Genomic DNA, 20451 nt, shown 5'->3' on the forward strand with positions numbered 1-20451 from the left:
AGCCAGGCTGAGGGACCCCACCCGTGCATGATTTGTGCACCAGGCCTCTAGTATGCATATAAGATCTTTGGTTAATCTCTTCCTGCCTCCCCCTGCCCCTTTCCTTCTGAGATTCATCAGTCTGTTCCATGTTTCCATGCCTCTGGTTCTATTTTATTCATCAGCTTATTTTGTTCATTATAGTCCTTATTCATTTATTTTGGGGTTTTAAGCTACTGTAAGGAAGTGCTCTCCCTCCTTCCCATCTATTTATTCACTTATTTATATTAGTATCAATACTGGTGGATTCTCATTTTAGTTTGAATTATGATCTATTGCTCTCTCTTTATTTTGAGACTTGGTCAGTGGAACCCCCATAACCTGGCTTCTATGTCCTTTGGGTATGTCCCATCATTTTTTGAGCACGTCCTTGCTTATTTGCACAGCAAGCTGCTCCAGCCCCAAAACCAGTCAATTCTCCAAGGAATTCTAGCTCTTTTTAGTAGAGCATGGTATTTAAAAACCCAGATGTGGGCACTACATGTGTTCATTGCTACTGGGATATCATTGCTTTTAGTCTCTCTCAGCAAACAGTCAGGAATATATGTTTATGTTCTGAGATTCACATTGATTTGTGTACCTATGCATTTAGAAACCATATGCTTATACTGATACTTCGAATTCCAGTACAGTAAGCACCACAGGGTGCATTCTAGCCTTCTCCTTTCGTGTATTTGAAATTCTCTTCTCTGGTAGTTAAAAATCTGGATCCTGATATTTACTCACTCTGAGAGTATCCATAAAGTAGTTTCAGAATTGTATACCACTGAGAAAAAAACAAACTTAATCACTACCGTAATTGCCAATAGTTTTTGCCTTTAGCCTGAGGGTGTAAAATCAAATTACTGTGTTCAGAAATTACTTGATTGATTCCCTATGCTCCCTTTCTGTGTGGCTGTTGTTTATTTAAATACTATTAGGATTATTTGTTTCTGCTCATTTATATTTGCAGTTTTTATCCCACATCCTCAGTGATTCTATTTACTAATGCTTTTATTTATCCTTTGAGTATGTAAAACATAAACATAGTCTTACCAGTAAAAGTCATTGCTTGTTCATTTAACAGTATATCCTGGAAATCACTCTATTTAAGTTTATGCTAAGACCTTCATTCATTTTCATAGCTGCATAGTACTCCATTGTGTGTATATACAATCATTTATTCAACCTCTCCTCTATGTATAGGCACGCAGGTTATTTCCAACAATTTGAAATTACAAATGATGCTGCAATGAATAACCTTGTACATGTGTGTTTTTGTTTTGCTGGAGTTGCACCTTCAGAAGTGGAGTCGCTGGGTCAAAAGGTCATTTTAAATAGATACGTAGCTATTATTTATTGCCAAAATTCCTTCCAAAGGTGTTGTACCAGTTCCAACCAGCAATGTATGAGAATGCCCGTTTCCCACTATTTCTCTAGTAGAATGTGGTGTCATACTTTTTAATTTTCACCAACCTGGTAGGTAAGCAATAGTGTGGTTGACCATTTTTCACATTTAAGCTATTCTTAGATTTTTTTTTTATGAGTTGTTATTACTATCTTTTCCTCTTTTTCCTATCTTGTTTTTTTTTTTTATCTTCCTTTAGTTTAAAAAAGTTTTTATATGTCAGGGACATTATCCTTTTATCTGTGATAAATGTTGCTAATATTTTATCCAATCAGGTATATTTTTATTTTGTCTATTTTTTTGGCAAAAGATATTTTCATCTTCATCAATCTTTTCTTTTATTTTTTGCTTCTGTATGTTCTTAGGAAACCTTTCTTGGCATACAAGTTATAATATAATCACCCCTGCTTTCTTCTAGTGCTTCTATGATTTTATTTTTACAAAATTCAAATAGTGAATTTTGTATCCTTTTTAAAAAGGCAACATTATATATGAAAGCTTTCCTGTGTAATAAAAATTCTATAAAAATATGGTTTTATAAATACTTCATTTTCTTTGAGTGGATTGAATATAATTGATTTATCTTTATTATTGGATATATAAAAAACCATTTTTATAATGTAAATAATGCTTTTATGATATCTTTATGCATAAATCTTTGAACAAATCTCTAATTATTTTCTTAGAATAAATATCTAGAAAAAGATAGCAGGCAATTTTCTGCTTATAAACAGGTGAATGGATAAATAAATGAAATAAGTGATGGTATACCAAACCATGGAGTACCACTCAGCAATAAACAGAAATTTACTAGATACACGAAACAACATGGATAAATCTCACAATAATCATGTTGTGTGAAAAAATAGAGACCAAAAAAATAGGATGTGCTGTACTATTTAATTGACATAAAATTAACTTATAGTGACAGAAAGCACAGCAGTGGTGACTTGGGGGTGGAGGTGGAAAGCTGAGTAGCTTACAAAGAAACACAAGAAACCTTTGGGGGGCCATTCTCGTGATTGTGATGATAGTTTCATGGGTGTATATGTGTATTAACTTATTAAATTCTGTGCTTTAAATATGTGCAGTTCATTGTATACCAATTATACCTCATAAAACTGTACAATCAAAAAGATATAAGGCCAAGTGGACCTGGAGAGAAAAGTTAACAGGCACCTTTAAGATTCATAATATTTATTGCCAACTGCCCAGCAGTCAGCTGTGCCATCTTAGACTTTACATAGAACAGGTGTATGACCACTTCTCCACACTCATTGCTAGTTTGGTCTGCACAGTCACAAGATTGTTCTAATGTGCATGTTGTTAATAATGCAGCCCAACATTTTTACATGTGTACCTGCTACTTGTATTTCTTCTTGTATGAATTGTCCAGGTTCATTGATCATTTTGCTACATTTAATTAGCTTTTAAGATTTCTTTTTATAGTATGCCATCTCTTTAGTTTTTCATGTTGCAAATATTTCTTTAAATTTGTCTTTTACTGTCTTATTTTGTCCATGGTATTTTTAGATGGACAGAACATTTAAAAGATACGTATCATCAAGATGCGGTGATCTCCTTAAACTCAGGTAAACATTCACTCTACTTTCTTAATGCTTGTTTAATTTCAGTTTTTACATTGCATCTCCTTATTCCCCTTGGGAATTTATGTAGGTGTATGCTAAGAAATAATATCTAACGTTTTACCTCACAAGTGATAAAACAGACATAAGAGGACCATTTTTGTGATATTTCCAAAGAATAAATGACCATTAAAAAGTAAGGATTTCCATTTCCATTGTCCTGGTTTTCCTGTCTGCAAACCAGGTATGATGATTTCCATCTCATCATGGGAGACATCAGCCCACATTCCACCAGGCTATTAGTCCTTATGTGTAAGATAAGCATTTTGAAAAGAGGATGTGAAACCCAATGCCCTGAATTAATGTACCAACAAGGGCTTTATTAGCTATGTCTGTGCTCCATCTGAGCTGAAATGAGGCACGTTGAGGGAAAAGTCCTCACTGGTGGCATTCTCAGTGCTTTTCCTGAGCATCTTGTTTTCCTCTTTTCCAGTCCCTGGATGGACCATTCATCAGATACAGAGGAAGGTAAATCGCATCTGCTGCAAGGCAAGGAGAGGGCAAGAAGGAAGCAAATGGGTAGTAAAATTCACCAGGTTAACAAAGAAACCTACAAATAATTTCAGCTACACGAATTTGACTCCAGATTTCCCCCTCTGTATGCTATTCTCATATTTATTCCTCAAACACATAGATTTGTTTTTTTAAAAAATGATGTAGTGGCATACTGACTCCCACCTTATATAGACTTATTAACTACTAGAGGCCTGGTGCACGAATTTGTGCACGGGTGGGGTCTCTTGGCCTGGCCAGTGATGGGGGCCAGATGGGGCAAGGGACCGCGGGAGGTTGGCAGGCGTGGGAGGTTGGCTGTGGGAGCGCACTGACCACACATCATAGTGACCGGTCAACCAGTCGTTCAGTCGACTGGTCATAACGGTCACTTAGGCTTTTATATTTATATAGATTGCAGATATAACCCCTAATTTTGCACCTAATATGCAAAGTTCCAAATTTATATAAAATATAAATTAGAAAGTAAATGGGCTACTGCAAAATTATGTACTGTAAGGAACTTTTCAAAGAGTTCGTTCTCCTGATACATTTAAACCCCCACCAAACAAAAGACAATGAAGTTCATGTCATTTGCTTGGCTTTTAGTCTAAAAGTAGTTGAACTTCTACCCAGGGAACATTGCAGTCCTCTTTTTGACCTTTATCCAGAAAGCATTAGGTAAGTGGCCTGTTTTAATAATATAGCATGTTATGATCACAGGCTTAGATAACCCACTGATTGCATTATGCAATTATTAAATATAGTCACAATCAGGGTCACTGCCTCCACAGCAAAGACACACGATCAGCTTTGTTAGCATGTGCAGCCTTGTGGATACTGGTCCGTTGCTTCCTCCCATGCCCACGTTTGGATGTCTCTGAGGGGCCAATGGTGCTGAGATTACCAGTGGCATTTGCAACCGTGAACAACGGAAGTGAGTTTGCAGTGTGTCTGCGGGGAGAAAGGCATGGCTGTACTAAACAGGGAGACCAAGCAATCTCAGGTAAGGGGGCAGGGGTTTTCTGTGATGAAGTTATAAATTCAAGGTAAAGCTTATTGTGGGTAACTTGGAAAGCAGAGTGAAATATAAAGGAGGAAGGAAAAGAAATCACCCGTCCTCCCAAATCTAAAGTAATCTCTGTTAGCATTTTAGGTGCTTTAGAGTATTAAGAACCAAACAGTGAAACCACTTTTAAACTGAGATGCCTTCTTACCGCAAATCTTGAGAAGTCGCAGCCACGGGTCTTCTTGGAGCAGAGCTGGTATCTGGGTGCTGTCATTTCAGCAAAGTATTCATGCAGGAAACCTTCATTTTCCTCCTAATTGGCAACATGGAATTTTTTTTTCATATATAAGCTTTTTAAGGGAGGTGAGAAGTTTGCATTTGAGGATGGTGACCTGTCATGTCCTCTGGAGAGACTTGCTGTCAGGAGGCCTTGGAGAGAGCTGTGTGACAGGAGCCCGGTCTGTCCCTGAGGTGTCAGCTCTCCTGTAGTTGGAGGGCTCTCTGCAGAGGGGGAGGGGCCTGTGGTGGCACTCTCATTCATGCATTCATCCTTACATGTGTTAAAAATACATTAGATATAGCCCTGACTGGTTTGGCTCAGTGGATAGAGCAACAGCCTGCAGATTCAAGGGTCCCAGGTTTGATTCCGGTCAAGGGCATGTACCTTGGTTGGGGGCACATCCCCAGTAGGGAGTGTGCAAGAGGCAGCTGATCAATGTTTCTCTCTCATCCCTCATCGATGTTTCTAACTCTCTATCCCTCTCCCTTTCTCTCTGTAAAAAATCAATAAAATATATTTTTAAAAAAGAAAGAAAGAAAGAAAACACATTAGATATAGCCCAGCTGGTGTGGCTCAATTGTTGAGCACCAACCTATGAACCAGGAAGTCACAGTTAGATTCCCATTCAGGGCACATGCCTGGATTGCAGGCTCGGTCCTCTGTGTAGGGTGTGCAGGAGGCAGCCAACCAATGGTTCTCTCTCATCATTGATGTTTCTCTCTCTCTCTCCCTCTGCCTTCCTCTCTGAAATCAATAAGATATATATTTAAAATAAATAAATAAATAAGAAAATACATTGGATATAAAACTTATAACCTCATTTTTTCACATAAAATTGTAGCAAAGCCTTTTGTATATTATTGTAAACCATTCTTCAGAAGCATCATTCCAATGACATTTCCCATCACGTACTTCATCACCTTCCCATTGTTGCTTTATATGTTTATGAGAAACATCCATATACATATACCTTTGACCTTATCTCTAGGATGTTGGGATAGAGTCCTGAGAGTGGGGTTAAATTTGGACACATTGAAAGATTTGATAGCTATTTCTACTCCCCTGAGAGTCCCACTCCTCTGCCATGCCTCAGGCTCTGAGTGCAGACAAGGTAACATTGAAAGGTACCTTATTTGGGAAAGTCCTAGTGGCAGATGGCACAAAGTGACAAAAATAAGGTGGTTTATTGGCACAATCCCTCTCAGTATCTTCACTTTACAGTCCTAATAATGGAGCACAATTCTTTTTGCATTTCCATCTGGGGAGTTTGGCCTCAGAAATGCCTCATATTATAGTCCAGTCAGTCCATGTTTTAAAAACATGGGTTCCAAGAACAGCATTCCAGAGGTGCACCCGGGTGTCAACATCTCTGGTGAAACCAGACTCACTGTTTTCCTTGCGCTGTGTTGAATGTCTTCCTCGTTTTTACAAGGGAGCACCCTTGCATAGAAATGTACCACTCCTCCAACCTGTCCACTTGAGAACTTGAACACTGAGTTCTTTTCACTTGCATTTGAAAATAACACTGTGACCAAATCCTTGAAGGCTAGTGATTACATGAACTGCTTCATTAACTATCTGTTGGTCTCTGCAGCTAAGGAGACTGCAGTCCTAGAGGCTGTTCCCGAGAGGAAGAGGAAAAGTGCCCCAGCACCAGCCAGATCCAACTATTCAAGGCCACTGCATGACAGACGCAGGGTTAGCACAAGGAGAACCAGGTCAGAACATGTGTGTGGATCCGTGCAATTAGAAAAATGACCAAATGTTGACAGGTCAGCTGCAGTAATTTTGTAGCTGTGGGACAACAGCCTTATGAACTGACATACTGGTAGATTCTATTCAAACTGTGGAGGGGACGGCAAGCAATCACTAGTAATACAGATGAACAATCTGTGGCCTAAAGAAGTCCCATCCCATGTACAAGATCCCATCGCTAGTTAGAGGCTATCCGGGTCTTTATCCAGGTCATCTGATAGCAAGCTCAGTGCTCCTTCTAGTCCTGCATCAGCTGTATCTCTGGCCATGTCCATGGGGACCTGGCAAGGCCCACGGTGCTTGGCAGAACTGGTTGAGAGAGAAGCCTGGGTATGTGAGAAGACATCCCTTTTTATTATGTTGCTGTCACCTGCACATAAGTAGTGGAATTTTCTGATGCAGCCCGAACACGGACAGCCATCTACTTGTCTTCATTTGCATCTCTTAGGAGGAAATAAAATCATTTAAGAATTCCAGCCCCTTATTTATAACAAGCTCCTTCCTTATGCACGAAGGAATAGCTCCAAATCAAGATTCTTTCCCGATGAGATGCAAACCAGTGTGCAGTGAAACATGTAACCAGAGCTGTAATTTCCTGACCTCAGCAGCACTAAACCTCACCAATAGCATGCCAGTAGCTGGTTTCCATGTAATGGCATAAACACAGTTTTGCCAGTTCAAAGCACTTGGAAGTATTTCATTATGCCTTCCTCCTAGCTGGATGACACTGACATACGCCAAGTCTGAAATAATAACTAGCTTGTCCATCGACTAGTGAGTGATGTTTTGGATTTGTAATAAGGCAGCTGGACCAAACAGTCTTTAGATATATGTCATCATTTCAATTTTGCTCTAGGATCCAGGGTGATAAATAGGGGCTCAGATGCGGAAGCTGGGAATTAGGGGAAAGGGTGAATGTCCTCCTCATTTCTCCCTCCCTGGTTCCTCAGGGGTTGGATGTAGTTCAGTGGAACCAATACACATTAAAGCAGCGGTTCTTAACCTGTGGGTCACGACCCGTTTGGCGGTCGAACGACCCTTTCACAGGGGTCACCTAAGACCATCCTGCATATCAGATATTTACATTACGATTCATAACAGTAGCAACATTACAGTTATGAAGTAGCAACGAAAATAATTTTATGGTTGGGTCACAACATGAGGAACTGTATTTAAAGGGCCAGAAGGCTGAGAACCACTGCTAAAGGGATGGAACGTGGAAGGTGTTCCCAAGGAGTTCAAGTTCCTGAAGATAAGATATAAATAACTTCAACTCTGAGCCAGAATGGCAGAAGTGCCATTTGGTCTGGGGCAATGGAGGCAACTCTAGGGACGCCCCATTGTCTCCAGACCCACTCACAGGGGTGTCCTTTGGCCTCATTGTTGAGTTCTATTCTCTTCTGCCAGCTTCCTCGGCTTCACCCAGATCTCTGCTCCATCTTTACCAGGGGTGGGCAAAATTTTTGACTCGAGGGCCACAATGGGTTCTTAAACTGGACCGGAGGGCCGGAACAAAAGCATGGATGGAGTGTTTGTGTGAACTGATATAAATTCAGAGTAAACATCACTACATAAAAGGGTACGGTCTTTTTTTTTTTTAGTTTTATTCATTTCCCCGCGGGCCGTAGTTTGCCCACGGCTGATCTTTACTTTGGTCTGGAAGTGGCCCTAATGGCCACTCTGACTCTTCTCTCCATATCACGGCATTCTTCCTACTTCTGCTGTTGGTTGGTTTCTATTCTAGGAGCGGGAAACTTACTTGTCTGGACAGTTTTTGCATACCAGCCCACCAGATGCCCATGCCTACTTTAGCCAGCATTGTAGAACTGGCAGAGGGGCATTGGGAGCTGTGGGCAAGGTGTTACCGTTAGACTTGGGTGTGGTTGCACTGATATTCTCAAGTACACCTCTAGAGGGAAAGGAGTTTAGATTTATGCCAATTGACCAAGGAATTGCCTCTATGCAGGAGGCACATGTTGTGAAAGGCTTTCATCTGGTCATAGGCCACTGGCTCTATATCCTTTCACGGTCTCAGACTCTACCATGCCATGGGCAAGCAGCCTAACAACTCATTGCCTCCAAATATTTTCCTTTATTTCAATTTTATGTCTTCATTTGAAAGACTCGTCACTCCATTCTCAACGTGGCTCTATCACTCGGTCTTTGTCCTCCGAGGCTTTCTCAGAGAAGCCTGTGCTCTCAGCTTTCATAACTGCAGACTGACCTCCATCATATGAGTAGGCCTCACCCAATCAGTTGAAGGCATGGACAGAACCAAAGGCTGACTTTCCCTCAGAAAGTCAGAATTCCCCTGCCAAGCAGCCTTCACACCGGACATCAGCTCTGCAGGTACTGGACTCGCTAACCTCCCTAGTCAATGAGCCAATTTCCTATAATCTGTCCCCAATGTATCCTATTGGTTCTCTCTCTGGAGAACCCTAATACACTCCCCTAAAAGAAACTCTGCACCCCTTAGCAGTCATTGCCAACCCCTCCTCCTCCAGAGCAACCACTATATATTTGCCTATTCTGGATATTTTATAGAAATGGAGTCATACACTATGTGATCTTCTGTGACTGGTTTCTTTCACCTAGAATAATGTTTTTAAGGTTTCTCCAAGTGGTAGCATGTATCACTACTTCATTTCTTTTTATTGCCAGATAACATTCCATTGTATGAACATACCAACATTTTAATTCTCCATTCATCAGTAGATACATATCTGGGTTGTTTCCATTTTTTGGCCATTATGAATTGTACTGCCATAAACATTTATTGACAAGTGTGTTTTTTTTTGAGAGGCACGTGCCTTTTTTTCTCTTGGGTATAGACTGAAAGTGGAGGAATAGAATGTTTAACATTTTGAAGAACTGCCAAACTGTTTCCCAAGGTATCTTGATCATTTTAGCAGCAATGTACAAGAGTCCCAATTTCTCCACATCCTAGTTAACACTTCCATTGTCTATCTTTGTTATGATAGCCATCACAGTAGTTGTGAAGTGGTATCTTACTGAAGTCTTGATTTGTATTGCCCTCATATTTTCTAATCATCCTTTTGGTTTCTTCTTTGACCCATTGGTGATTTAGCACTGTGTTGTTGAATCTGTATTTTTGTGCATGTCTTAAATTTCCTTTTCTTCCTGATCGATTGACCTCTTTTCGTAATGAAATATCCCTCTTTATCCCTCATTTTTTTAATTTTAATGTCTATTTTTATCTAATATTAGTACAGTCAGTGCAGCTCTATTGTGGCATTTGTTGTTTTTGTTTTGTTTTAGTTTTGTGTTGTGTGTGTGTGTGTTTTGGCCTGGTATACCTTTGTCCAACCTATATTTTTAAATTAAAATCTGTGTCCTGTAGAGAGCATAAATTTTTAGTGCAATCACAAAAATCTCTTTTAATTGAGCTGTTTAAGCCATTCACATTTAATGTTATTTGTGATGTTGTTAGTGCAAACCTCTCAGGTTGCAATTTGGGAAAACTGGTCTCAGAGGATGTCCACAGACAACTCTTGGGAAAGACTTCCTTCCACACTCAGATACACGTGGAAATGCTGCATTCTATCCCCTTCGGACACTCACCATTTAATCGGCATATGAAAGGTTCTGAGTCTTGCAGCAATAACTCTTAAGCTTTGTTTAATGCAACATTTCTCAAACTTACTTGATCTCAGAACTCTTTTGCAGAAGAACAAATCTCAGGAGACACGGATGTTTCATGGAGCAGTTGGGGAAACATAGTGTTTAGAATGAAATTAATTTCATTCAAAAATCTTTCCTGTATATCAAGATGAAGAAGATATTTCTTACTTGTGCTTAGATATTCAAACAGGGTTTCTGTCACCAGGTGAATTTTCTCATGTCATCAAACCCAGACAACTTCCAAGGGCCATTGCTTTCTAGAACTTCTTCGGAGTCCCCTCCCTGCAGCAGCCGCAGGTTCTACCAGGGGATGTCCCTTCTGGCGCCCAGGACCAGTGGGTGCCACAAGCAGACAGTCAAAGGCAAACCAGGGCTTTTGAATTTAACCACCTGTGGTACTCAAAGCAAATCTGGAATCTATTTCAAAAAGCTCACAATTAAGTAGGAGAAATAGACTTGGGAGGGAGTGATCGATGTGATAAATCAGGAACTTCTATTGTCACCACGGACACCTGCTGACCAAGTTTAAAGAACTCGAGGTCCTTGGTAAAGAAAAACCACGCCCACAGCGATGACTTCTCTTCTGCCCTGTTCACCAGGAGGGACAGAGGGCTGGCACGGGGCCTTGCTCACCTGGACCAGCTTGTCAGGGCAAAACCGTCTGTGCTGCTCTTTTGAAAATTCCGCCAGCCTCATGGTTTCATCCTTTCCATTGGCAGAGGTACGTTTGGATTCAGGGCTCCCGGTGGCTCCACCTACCTTCTCAGGAGTCTCACATGAAGCCTCCTGGCTGAGGGGGCCGCTTCCTCCCCGTGCCCCCAGGTTGGGGCTTTCCTGCTTTGGTTCTTCTCTAGAGGCTGTGGCGTCTACAGGAAGCAGCCTCATTCTTTTTCTTTCCTTAGCTTCTCAACTGTCCTTTCAAACAAACAGGGAGAACAGGGCCTCTGGTCCTGGTACCTGGTCCCAGCCTGAAATATACACCCTCCCTCCCCGATAGTAACATGGTGGTGGCAGGCTGCTAAGAGCCCAGGGAGAGAGAACTTGCAAGCTTATCACACATTCATAAGCTCTGATTCAGGAGAATAGCAGATCACTGGGAAAAGGATCTGATTTAAGAAACCAGAGTTGAATCTCCAGTCTGAAAACAGAGGATAGAGTGTTTTTTTGTTGTTGTTTTAAATATGTTTTTTTATTGATCTTTAGAGAGAGGAAGGGAGAGGGATAGAGCGATAGAAACATCATCCATCAGCTGCCTCCCGCCCCCGCCCCCTCCCCCCAGCCCCCCACTGTAGATTGTGCCTGAGCATGTGCCCTGACCAGGAATCAAACTAGAGACCTCTTGGTTCCTGGGTTGGTTCTCAACCACTGCGTCACACTGGCCTGGCCAGAGGACGGGGTTTAAACAGTTTTCTTCTTTGGGACTCAATCCCCAAACAGAGCTGCCACCGCCCAGCTCCCATAGCTCAAAAGTGACTTAGCTAAAAATATAAAAGTTATTCCATAAGTGATAAAATCAAAACTAAAACAAACAAACAAACAAACAAAAAAAACACCCATAGAAATAACTAAACTCCAGAAATATAGTTGCTTAAACATTTGTATTTTTATTGAACTTTTTTTTAATTTCTGCCCGGTTACGACAATTAAATAGGAAACCGCAATTACAATTCACAAACTGTGGCATGAAAAATAACACACATCCCATCACCCATCAGGAATGACACCAAGCCCTTTCCATGTTTTTCAGTCATAGGAGTCCATCACACAAGTGTCAAATACGAGCACTGTCATTTTTTCTTGGAAGGGGAAGAACATTAATCCTGGCAGCACGTTACAATTCCAGGAAGCGGCTCTGATACTGCGAGTTGCAGGGATAGAAACCATAACCGACGGAGAGGGTGTTTCTTGGGGGGCCAGGGGCTACTTGGCGGGAAGACTCCCCGTGTGCTTAGGGACCTGCCTGTCGCCTCCGCTGGCCGAGTCTTCCCAGGTGTGGAAGGAGGAAAGGACTTCCTGCACAGCCGGTGAAAGTTCCCACAGAGCAGAGTGTTTCCTGTATCTTCACCCCTCCCCCACCCTGGGGCAAGGTCTCAAGCTTCTCTGGAGCTGCTTTCGGTCACATGACCCTCGACTGCATGGTCTTTTTACTTAAACACATGTGACCCCAAGATTTCTTCTTACTCTGCTTCTCTAGGGTTCGGATGACAGCACAAAACGTCACTTGTTGAAAAATTGATATTAAGAACGTGGGCATTTATGTTCATAATAACAGCACACACTCTTCAGGGTATGTCACCCAAAGGGGCATTTTTTTTTCTTCATTTAATATGGTCCCCAGGAGAATTAGCTCAAAGTCACACACTTAAGAGTCTTTACAAAAGACGGGGCAAAATCCGTTAATTTGACAGTTTAGGAACTGTCTCGTGCCAATTAAAAACTTTTACGATTCAATGGTCCACAAAGCAATTAAACATTAGCATTCAGTTGACACACACGCACACACGCCCATGCACACACACGAGAACTGTGACAAAGGGCTCCACCAGACTGATTTTGTGACTGTTCTCATGAGAGCAAAATCTCAATTTTGAGGTGTCATATTCAAGTATTTAAAAATGGAGAAACAGTCTGATTCCACGTGGTTTTCTGATCATCAGCAATCACCCTTGTTTAACTGGAGGTTCTGGAATTGGTCAAGTTAACTCCTGGGGCACAAAATAGTCTACAAAAATTGATTCGTGATTTTTTGTGATGCAGCCACTTGCTCGTGGACACTTGGTGGACCGTGGCATTCCAAGAGTTAATACTTTATGAGAGAATACGACCAGCGGACTCGCTTTTCCTGCCTCACACGGGTGAGAACAGTCTTACACATTTTCGATCAACATGCAGAGGAGGCAGATGTTAATGGTCCCTCACATCCCTCAGACGAGAAGGTGTTACTACTGCAGGAGATGCTGCTTGGCCCTAATTAGGAATCGAAGGGAAAGCAATTTGTTTGGTTTGCTTCTTACGTTTTGCTTCGTGGAGATTTTAAAACAAGTTTTCCTAGTTCTTGGCAGAAGACCGACCAGTCAGAGGCTCTGTATTTATAAATAACCAGCGGGGGATTATGCTCTCCAATTAGGCCATTGACTATCTGAAGGCCTGACAGGCAGATGTGGAGGCTTGCCAAGTGCTCTGCTAAATTTCACCGACTCTGTCCTAGAAAAAAAGAGCACTTACTCTGAGAGTTCTCTGCGTGTTTCAGAACTGACTCCTGATTATCTTAAGCTATGGAAAGACTCAGGCCCTGCCGGTGTGGCTCAGTGGTTGAGCGTCGACGCATGAAACAGGGGGTTATGGTTCTATTCCCAAGCAGGGCACATGCCCGGGTTACGGGCTTCGTCCCTAGTAGGGGGCATGCAGGAGGCAGCAGATCAATGATTCTGTTGCATCACTGATGTTTCTCTCTCTCCCTTCCTCTCTGAAATCAATACAAAAATTTTTTTTAAAAGAAAAGACTCAGGTTTTCAATGGACTCGCTAATGCTTCAGCCTCCTGCTAAAGAACCCTAACCCCAGACCTCCATCGGTGCATCACCAGTGACCACAAATAGTCAGCGAGGAACACTGTGCTCAGCAGTAGTGACATGTGGCAGCGAAAAGGAACCACCCCAGCACCCTGCCCAGCGGCTCACAGGCAGGGCCTTTCGTCAGAAGGAGAGGAGTCAGTGTCTGCGTGCACCTTGCAGACTATTGGCAACCTCTACGAGCCAATCCTTACCCCATGGGCAGACAGGTATCTTTTTTTTTTTTAATCTGCCAAGGATTACAGAGTAAAGAATGAACAGAAAGGTCTTATGCTAAAATAAGAAGTCAGCCCCATCTTGGCACAGTTCTCATGCGAATATTGCACCCAGTGTTAACTAACGCTAGAAGCTTCCAACTGTATAAATTTAAATGTCTTTGCATATTATAAAAATAAAGATAAACATGTACATATTTTACACTAGTTGCGGAACAGCAATGAATGGTCAGGCGCGCCCTCGTTCACATTGAACAGAACTGAAATCTGAGTGCTCTAAACACTGCCACCTGCGCTGGAACTATGGCTTATATGTGCACAGAAAACAAAATCCCTGAGAAGCCATTCGACTTTTTTTTTTGTCTTTTCTTTTCTTCAAGTAGCGCTCTCCTTGGAGGGTCACAGTTCTGAGGTTCAGGTTGTAAAACACTTGCTCCATATTCTCTCTCCTGACCTCCCCCCGCCCCTCCCCACCTCCTCGGCAGGCCAGGCGGGCTCCCTCCTCTGAGAGCACCCTGAGCCGTGCGCTCAAGTTCACGACACACTGGGAGTGTGGAGGGTTACCAGGTAGGAAACGTGGTCCAGGTGAGTCTCTTCACGGAAATTCCACAGCCATAAAGGTCACTGGTTTCTGTGCTTTTCACCAACGTTCTTCCTACGTGGGTGGGTGAGAAGAAAGCACAGGAATGACAACAGGCAATGGTATTCTCAACGATAAGCACAGGAAGCGATGCTCTAAATCTACTTTGCACGGATTTTATTTCTATTTCTAGAGCACCTTATTGTTGCCTAATCATGTTCCTACCAAGGAAAGAGTCCTTTCACGAGACACCTGTCGGACATTTCTGTGACATGAGGCTCAGACATAGAGACTAGACCAATGACATAGAAGCACTTACTCCACTGCAATCTCAGTTCCCTGGGTCTGTAATTAAGAACCCCGAACTCTAAATACATCACTGCCCCCTGACCAGGAACTCACACGGACACATGCTAAATAACCCTCTAGGACAGTGATGGCGAACCTATGACACGCGTGTCAGAGGTGACACGCGAACTCATTTTTTTGGTTGATTTTTCTTTGTTAAATGGCATTTAAATATATAAAATAAATATCAAAAATATAAGTCTTTGTTTTACTATGGTTGCAAATATCAAAAAATTTCTATATGTGACACGGCACCAGAGTTAAGTTAGGGTTTTTCAAAATGCTGACACGCCGAGCTCAAAAGGTTCGCCATCACTGCTCTAGGAGTAGGGATGTATACTAAAGAGTAAGAAGGATTGTACTTAAAGTGTTGTAAACAAGGCTGTTGAACTACACTCAGGAGCCGGGTGAATATAAAATGAAGAAAGGGCTGTGTCTTCAGTTAATTAAACGAAGTGACCATCAATTCAGACAAAAGAGGGAAAAATGGCCAATGTCCCCCTCCCTTATTTCAGCTTTCCTACAAAGGCAAGCTGTGATGTTTTAAGAACTGCTTTAGCAACATTTAGAAAAACATACGAAGACATACAGGGGTGAGGATCCCCCTCCCTCACCCTCCAACCTCCACCTCTCCTAAGGCTGCTTGATCTTAAGGAAACTGATAATTCAGTATCTACCTAAGACATCCCTCCAGCCCATACAAGAATCTGCTGAACATAATAACAATGTCACCAAAAACAGACACCTTCCATTTGCTAACAACATACGACACGCCGGGAATAGCACCGTCCACTGTAGAGCATTATTTCACGAATCATCAGCTCAGCTCATCCTGCCAGGTAAGCACGTTTCCCCTGCATTTTACCAAGACGCAAACCAAGGCTCCAAGTGGTTAAATAACTTCCCTGAGGGTCCACACCAGAGAGTGGCAGGGCCAGGCCTTCAGAGGAGTTGCCTGACCCCAACCTGTGCTGGACGGGCTGGAATATTCAGGGCCCCGAGGACAGTCTCCGGCTTCTATGGCACTCAGCCACGAGGACACTTTGAAGGCCTGTTAATATAGTAACTTCGGCCCTAGCCGGTTTGGCTCAGTGGATAGAGCGTAGGCCCATGGACTGAAGGGTCCCAGGTTCGATTCCGGCCAAGGGCACATGCCTGGGTTGCAGGCTTGATCCCCAGTAGGGGGTGTGCAGGAGGCAGCCGATCAATGATTCTCTCTCATCATTGATGTTTCTATCTCTCTCTCCCTCTCCCTTCCTCTCTAAAATCAACAAAAATATATTTAAAAAAATAGTAACTTCACAGTAGAGAAAGATTTGAAGACGGCCTGAAATTCAAGTAATAATACATCTCACTGTAAAGAGGACGGCCTCGTGAAAACACACGTTTCAACCAAGCAGTTAACTTTGGCGCTGGAAGACGTGGGTTCGTGCGAGAGAAGTGCTACGTAAATGTTTTGTTCACGGAATCCAAGAACCTGCGGAAATGCCGACAGCTGTGTCTGGCTGTCAGCTCTCCTGAGTCACACATGAGATTGAGAAACACAAGAATCCCTCATCAGGGGCACCTACAGGAGATTCTCCAGCGCGGAAGGGAGTAAAAGGAAAAGCGGTGTGAACATTTCCCCACATGAATACCACTCTTCATGTTCGGGCTCTTAGAGAAAAAAAATCCATCGAGTCACCGCTTCCCCACCTCAGTTAGCTTGTCCTCACCCATCAATCAAGATCCACTCAAGTGCCTAGAACTTCTCCCAGCTCTGGCTGGTGGTGTTCTTTCTTCCCTGTGCCTACAGGACTTTGCTGATACACCGGTCAGCAGGTATCACATTTTAGTTGTAATTACTCACAAGACTGCCTGGTTGTAGCTTTGGTTCTCATTCTCCCCAAGGAGGCTATTAGATTCTTGAGGGCAGAGTCTAACTCAGTTATTTCTGCATCAACACCTGGCACAATGCCTAGCAGAGGTTAAACACTCAACAAAGACCCGCTGAATGAATGATTAATAAGATGTGAAAAAGTCACAGGTAAAAAATAGCCAAGCTACTGTGAGCTCACTGCTATAATGGAGGTGTATAGAGGTAGTGAAGAGATGTCAAGGAAAGAGTGACCAATGAGTTAGAAGGGCTGATGGCTTCTCAGAGGTGACACATGGCCTTGGCCTTAGGAATAATGGGCCTTCACTGGGTGGGAGGGAAGGGGTGGCAGCCAGCTGAGGACTGAGACCCAGCCAGGGGCGCAGTATGGCTGACCCCCCCCCCCCGCCCCACAGTAAGAAGGTATGGGAGTCATGCCCAGGATTTAAACCTGTGACTATAATCACTAGGAAGCCATTCAAGGCTTTTTCATAAGGAGAGAAGTAACAGGGTCTCACACTTGAGTTGAGACTTAATCACAGAAATCTTGGCAAAGACAGGTGGATCTAGAGAATAGCGTGGGTCGGAGAGAAAGTTACACGACGGGGTTCACTCCTGTTGAGACACGCGGATATGACCGTAGAAGGTGTGCACCTGGAGAAGAGGGGCAGTGCTGAGGCTGACGGATCCCTAGCTTCACAGATGGGTGCAAAGCACAGGCTGATGAAGGGCTTTGGGGGAGAAAGACAATAATTCACACCCATGACGCCTACATCCAAGGGGGTTGCCAGGTAGGAAGTTGGAAACAGAGGGCTGGAGAAGGGAGAGATCAACTGCGGGGTGGGGGGGGGGGGCGGTCTGAGACCCAGCATCCTCTCGGGTTACTGAACACGCACTCCTGGGATATATGTTATTGAAGGTATTGAGAAGCTTAGCCCCAAACTGAAGCCACACCATGACGTGGTAGCCATGCCTTTTACTTCCTGTATTCTGAAGTTGTGACATCGGGATCTTGCTGCCCCTGGAGGGGCTGCCCCCGCAATGGGAGCCAGTTGCCAGAGATGGTAAACAACTCAAATGTGAGTGTGCTTCTCAAATGCAAACCAGACCCCACAACCTCCTCACTCTCTGGGCCACCATCCACCTGCCCCAAACACTGCAAAGGTCCCAGACAACCAGGGACAGTCCTAGGCCCCAGAGCCCCCTGAAACTATCCCATCTGGCCAGTGCTAAGCCTGCCCCTCTGCCTTCCCACAGAAACCACAATACAGGCCCTTGCCCAGTTCCTCCCTCTCTCTCTGCCTCGTGACCAACCCGGTGATTCCCCATGTAGCTCCCCGCCCCGACCCCCCACGGCATGTCTGTCCTCTAAGGAAATGTGAGTAATCAACTACCTTTTCAATGGCAGCCGTTTCCTGATCTGCTGGCCTTACTATACCTCCAATGTTCTATTAATACACTATGTTTTGAAACCAATGTGGAAGGAAGAGCTTGCTGTGAAAACAGCACTGACTGGGAGCACGATGCGGATTTCAGCCCAGCGGTGCCCTCAGTAACTGTGTTGTGGGCTCAGTGCTCCGGCCTATGGAACTCACGGGGCTGTCGGGAGGAGCAAAGGAGTTGGGGTCCCCTCCGAGGAGTTTATCCAGTCACGTAGGCATGCGTGACTACAACACGAAAGAAATGCTACCGCTTATCTCTTAGCTCCTGAAGCCTGGGCTGGGTATTGATGTCACTGGTAACTGCAGGCGACCTTACCAACAGATCCTCGTGCATTCTACCTGGACCCCTTCATGGAAAAGGCAGGGAAGGGAGGCCAACACCCTCACCTACCTATCCCGCACTCATGTGTACCTTCCGTGGGCAGGCACCTCCATTAACAAGCTAAACCCTGCTAGTAAGTCAGAGGGTGGATTTTACTCAAGTATCTCTATGTATATTATGAATTTTTTTCATTATTACCTGTATGTGCCACCCCCAGTGCACACCACTAGTAATTCTGGGTAGAAATAAGAGCAACTGATTTTATTGAGCTATATTTACTCAGTGCAAGGAACAATGCTAAATGCTTTCCCCGTGATAGTCTCTCTAATTATTATTATTTTTTTATTTTTTACAGAGAGGAAGGGAGTGGGACAGAGAGTTAGAAACATCGATGAGAGAGAAATAGCTGCCTCCCGCACACCTCCCACTGGGGATGTGCCCGCAACCAACGTACATGCCCTTGACCGGAATCGAACCAGGGACCCTTGAATCCGCAGGCCGATGCTCTATCCACTGAGCCAAACTGGTTTAGGGCTGTGATAGTCTCTCTTAATGCGCCCAGTAACCCCAGGAGATTAGCGCTTCCGTAATCTGCATCTGACAGATGCTACCTCATAGCTAAACAAGTCAACTCGGGAAGATTCCAACTCAGGAAGTTAATTCCCGAGCCCATCAAAGTGCCCTGAGAAAATAAATACAAACACGGCTTTTAGAAAGCTATCGGCTGTGCTGATCAACTGAGCTTTTCCTGATGTTATCATCTTGTCTAATATTGGAGTAATTTTTTTAGATGATTTATTTTTTCCAATAAGGATCTGATGACTGATATATGCCGGATTACAGTGACTTGGGTGAAAGAATCAAGCACTGTCCTTATCCTTAATTCCCAAACGCGTCTTGATTCTGGACAAGTAAAAGATTTGTAATCTGTCCTGCTCTATACAATCTCTTCATCCCAAACCCAATCCTCCCTTTGCCCCTAAACTCTCTGAGTCGGTAGTTCAGAAACCCTCTCTGCTTCCCAGAGACTTACCCTTAAACACTGGTGCTCCTAAAGTCAGAGCGGGCACAGTAAAAATGGTGGCATAAGGGAAAGAAGCACTATCTTTTCCACTTAATTTTCCAAGAAAGTATGGAGATACCTAAGCAGAGAGGGAACAAATGCCATATCAATGTGGCTGACGGGAGACTACATCACCAAAGAAACACTGCTCCTCACCTGTGAAAGCGGCAAGGCAAGGAGCTGCTCACTTTTTGCCAAGAACAGGACAAGTCAATGCAAATCAACCTGCTCCACACCCCAGGCAAACTCCGCACGCAGCCTGCCACGCCCTCCGCATTTAAAAAATTCTGTGACCAGTGAAAAAGTCCCCACTGTGATAAAGCCAAATTTATCACATTCCATTGTTTAAAGCAATTTTTTTAATCGAGTTCATATTAACAAATCTGAGTGCGATTAAACATACTTTGCCTGTTTAGTTGGTGAGATACAGGCCACAGGGTCTTCATCCTACTTTTTATAAAAGGCTATTTCAATTGGTCTTGAATATCCTTGTCATAACAATATAACTGCCAACATTCCTATGCAAAGTAATCACTATATTTTTGAGAATACTTACAACAGGGCATAACTGGAATTTTACTGGGATCTTGCTTGAATGGAACGATCCAGTATATACACAAGAGCCCATGTTTAAAAGGCAGTTTTGAAATGCGGTACCTCAACCTTGCCTCCTATTATTAGTTGTACTTTTTGGAAAAGGAGGAAGCTCAGCCCAACAATTTTCAAACCGGCCCATTTTTTTCTCACTCTGCAACACACGACCTGCCAAAATCAGAACTGAAGGTTCTCTGTCAGTACTACCACC

General features: G+C 43.3%; 1 protein-coding gene across 1 annotated transcript in view; it reads right to left on the reverse strand.

Moving 5' to 3' along the window:
• Window positions 1-11829: 11829 nt before the first annotated feature.
• The window catches only part of MFHAS1 (malignant fibrous histiocytoma amplified sequence 1), a 73166-nt gene continuing 64544 nt past the window's right edge, over window positions 11830-20451 (reverse strand). Inside the window, 1 exon segment of the mRNA XM_006086165.3 lies at window positions 11830-14691. Coding sequence (XP_006086227.1) covers window positions 14658-14691 — 34 coding nt within the window. The 3' untranslated portion in view covers window positions 11830-14657.

The sequence above is a fragment of the Myotis lucifugus genome, unplaced genomic scaffold (genome assembly GCF_000147115.1).
Source record: "Myotis lucifugus unplaced genomic scaffold, Myoluc2.0 scaffold_26, whole genome shotgun sequence".
Lineage (NCBI taxonomy): Eukaryota > Metazoa > Chordata > Mammalia > Chiroptera > Vespertilionidae > Myotis > Myotis lucifugus.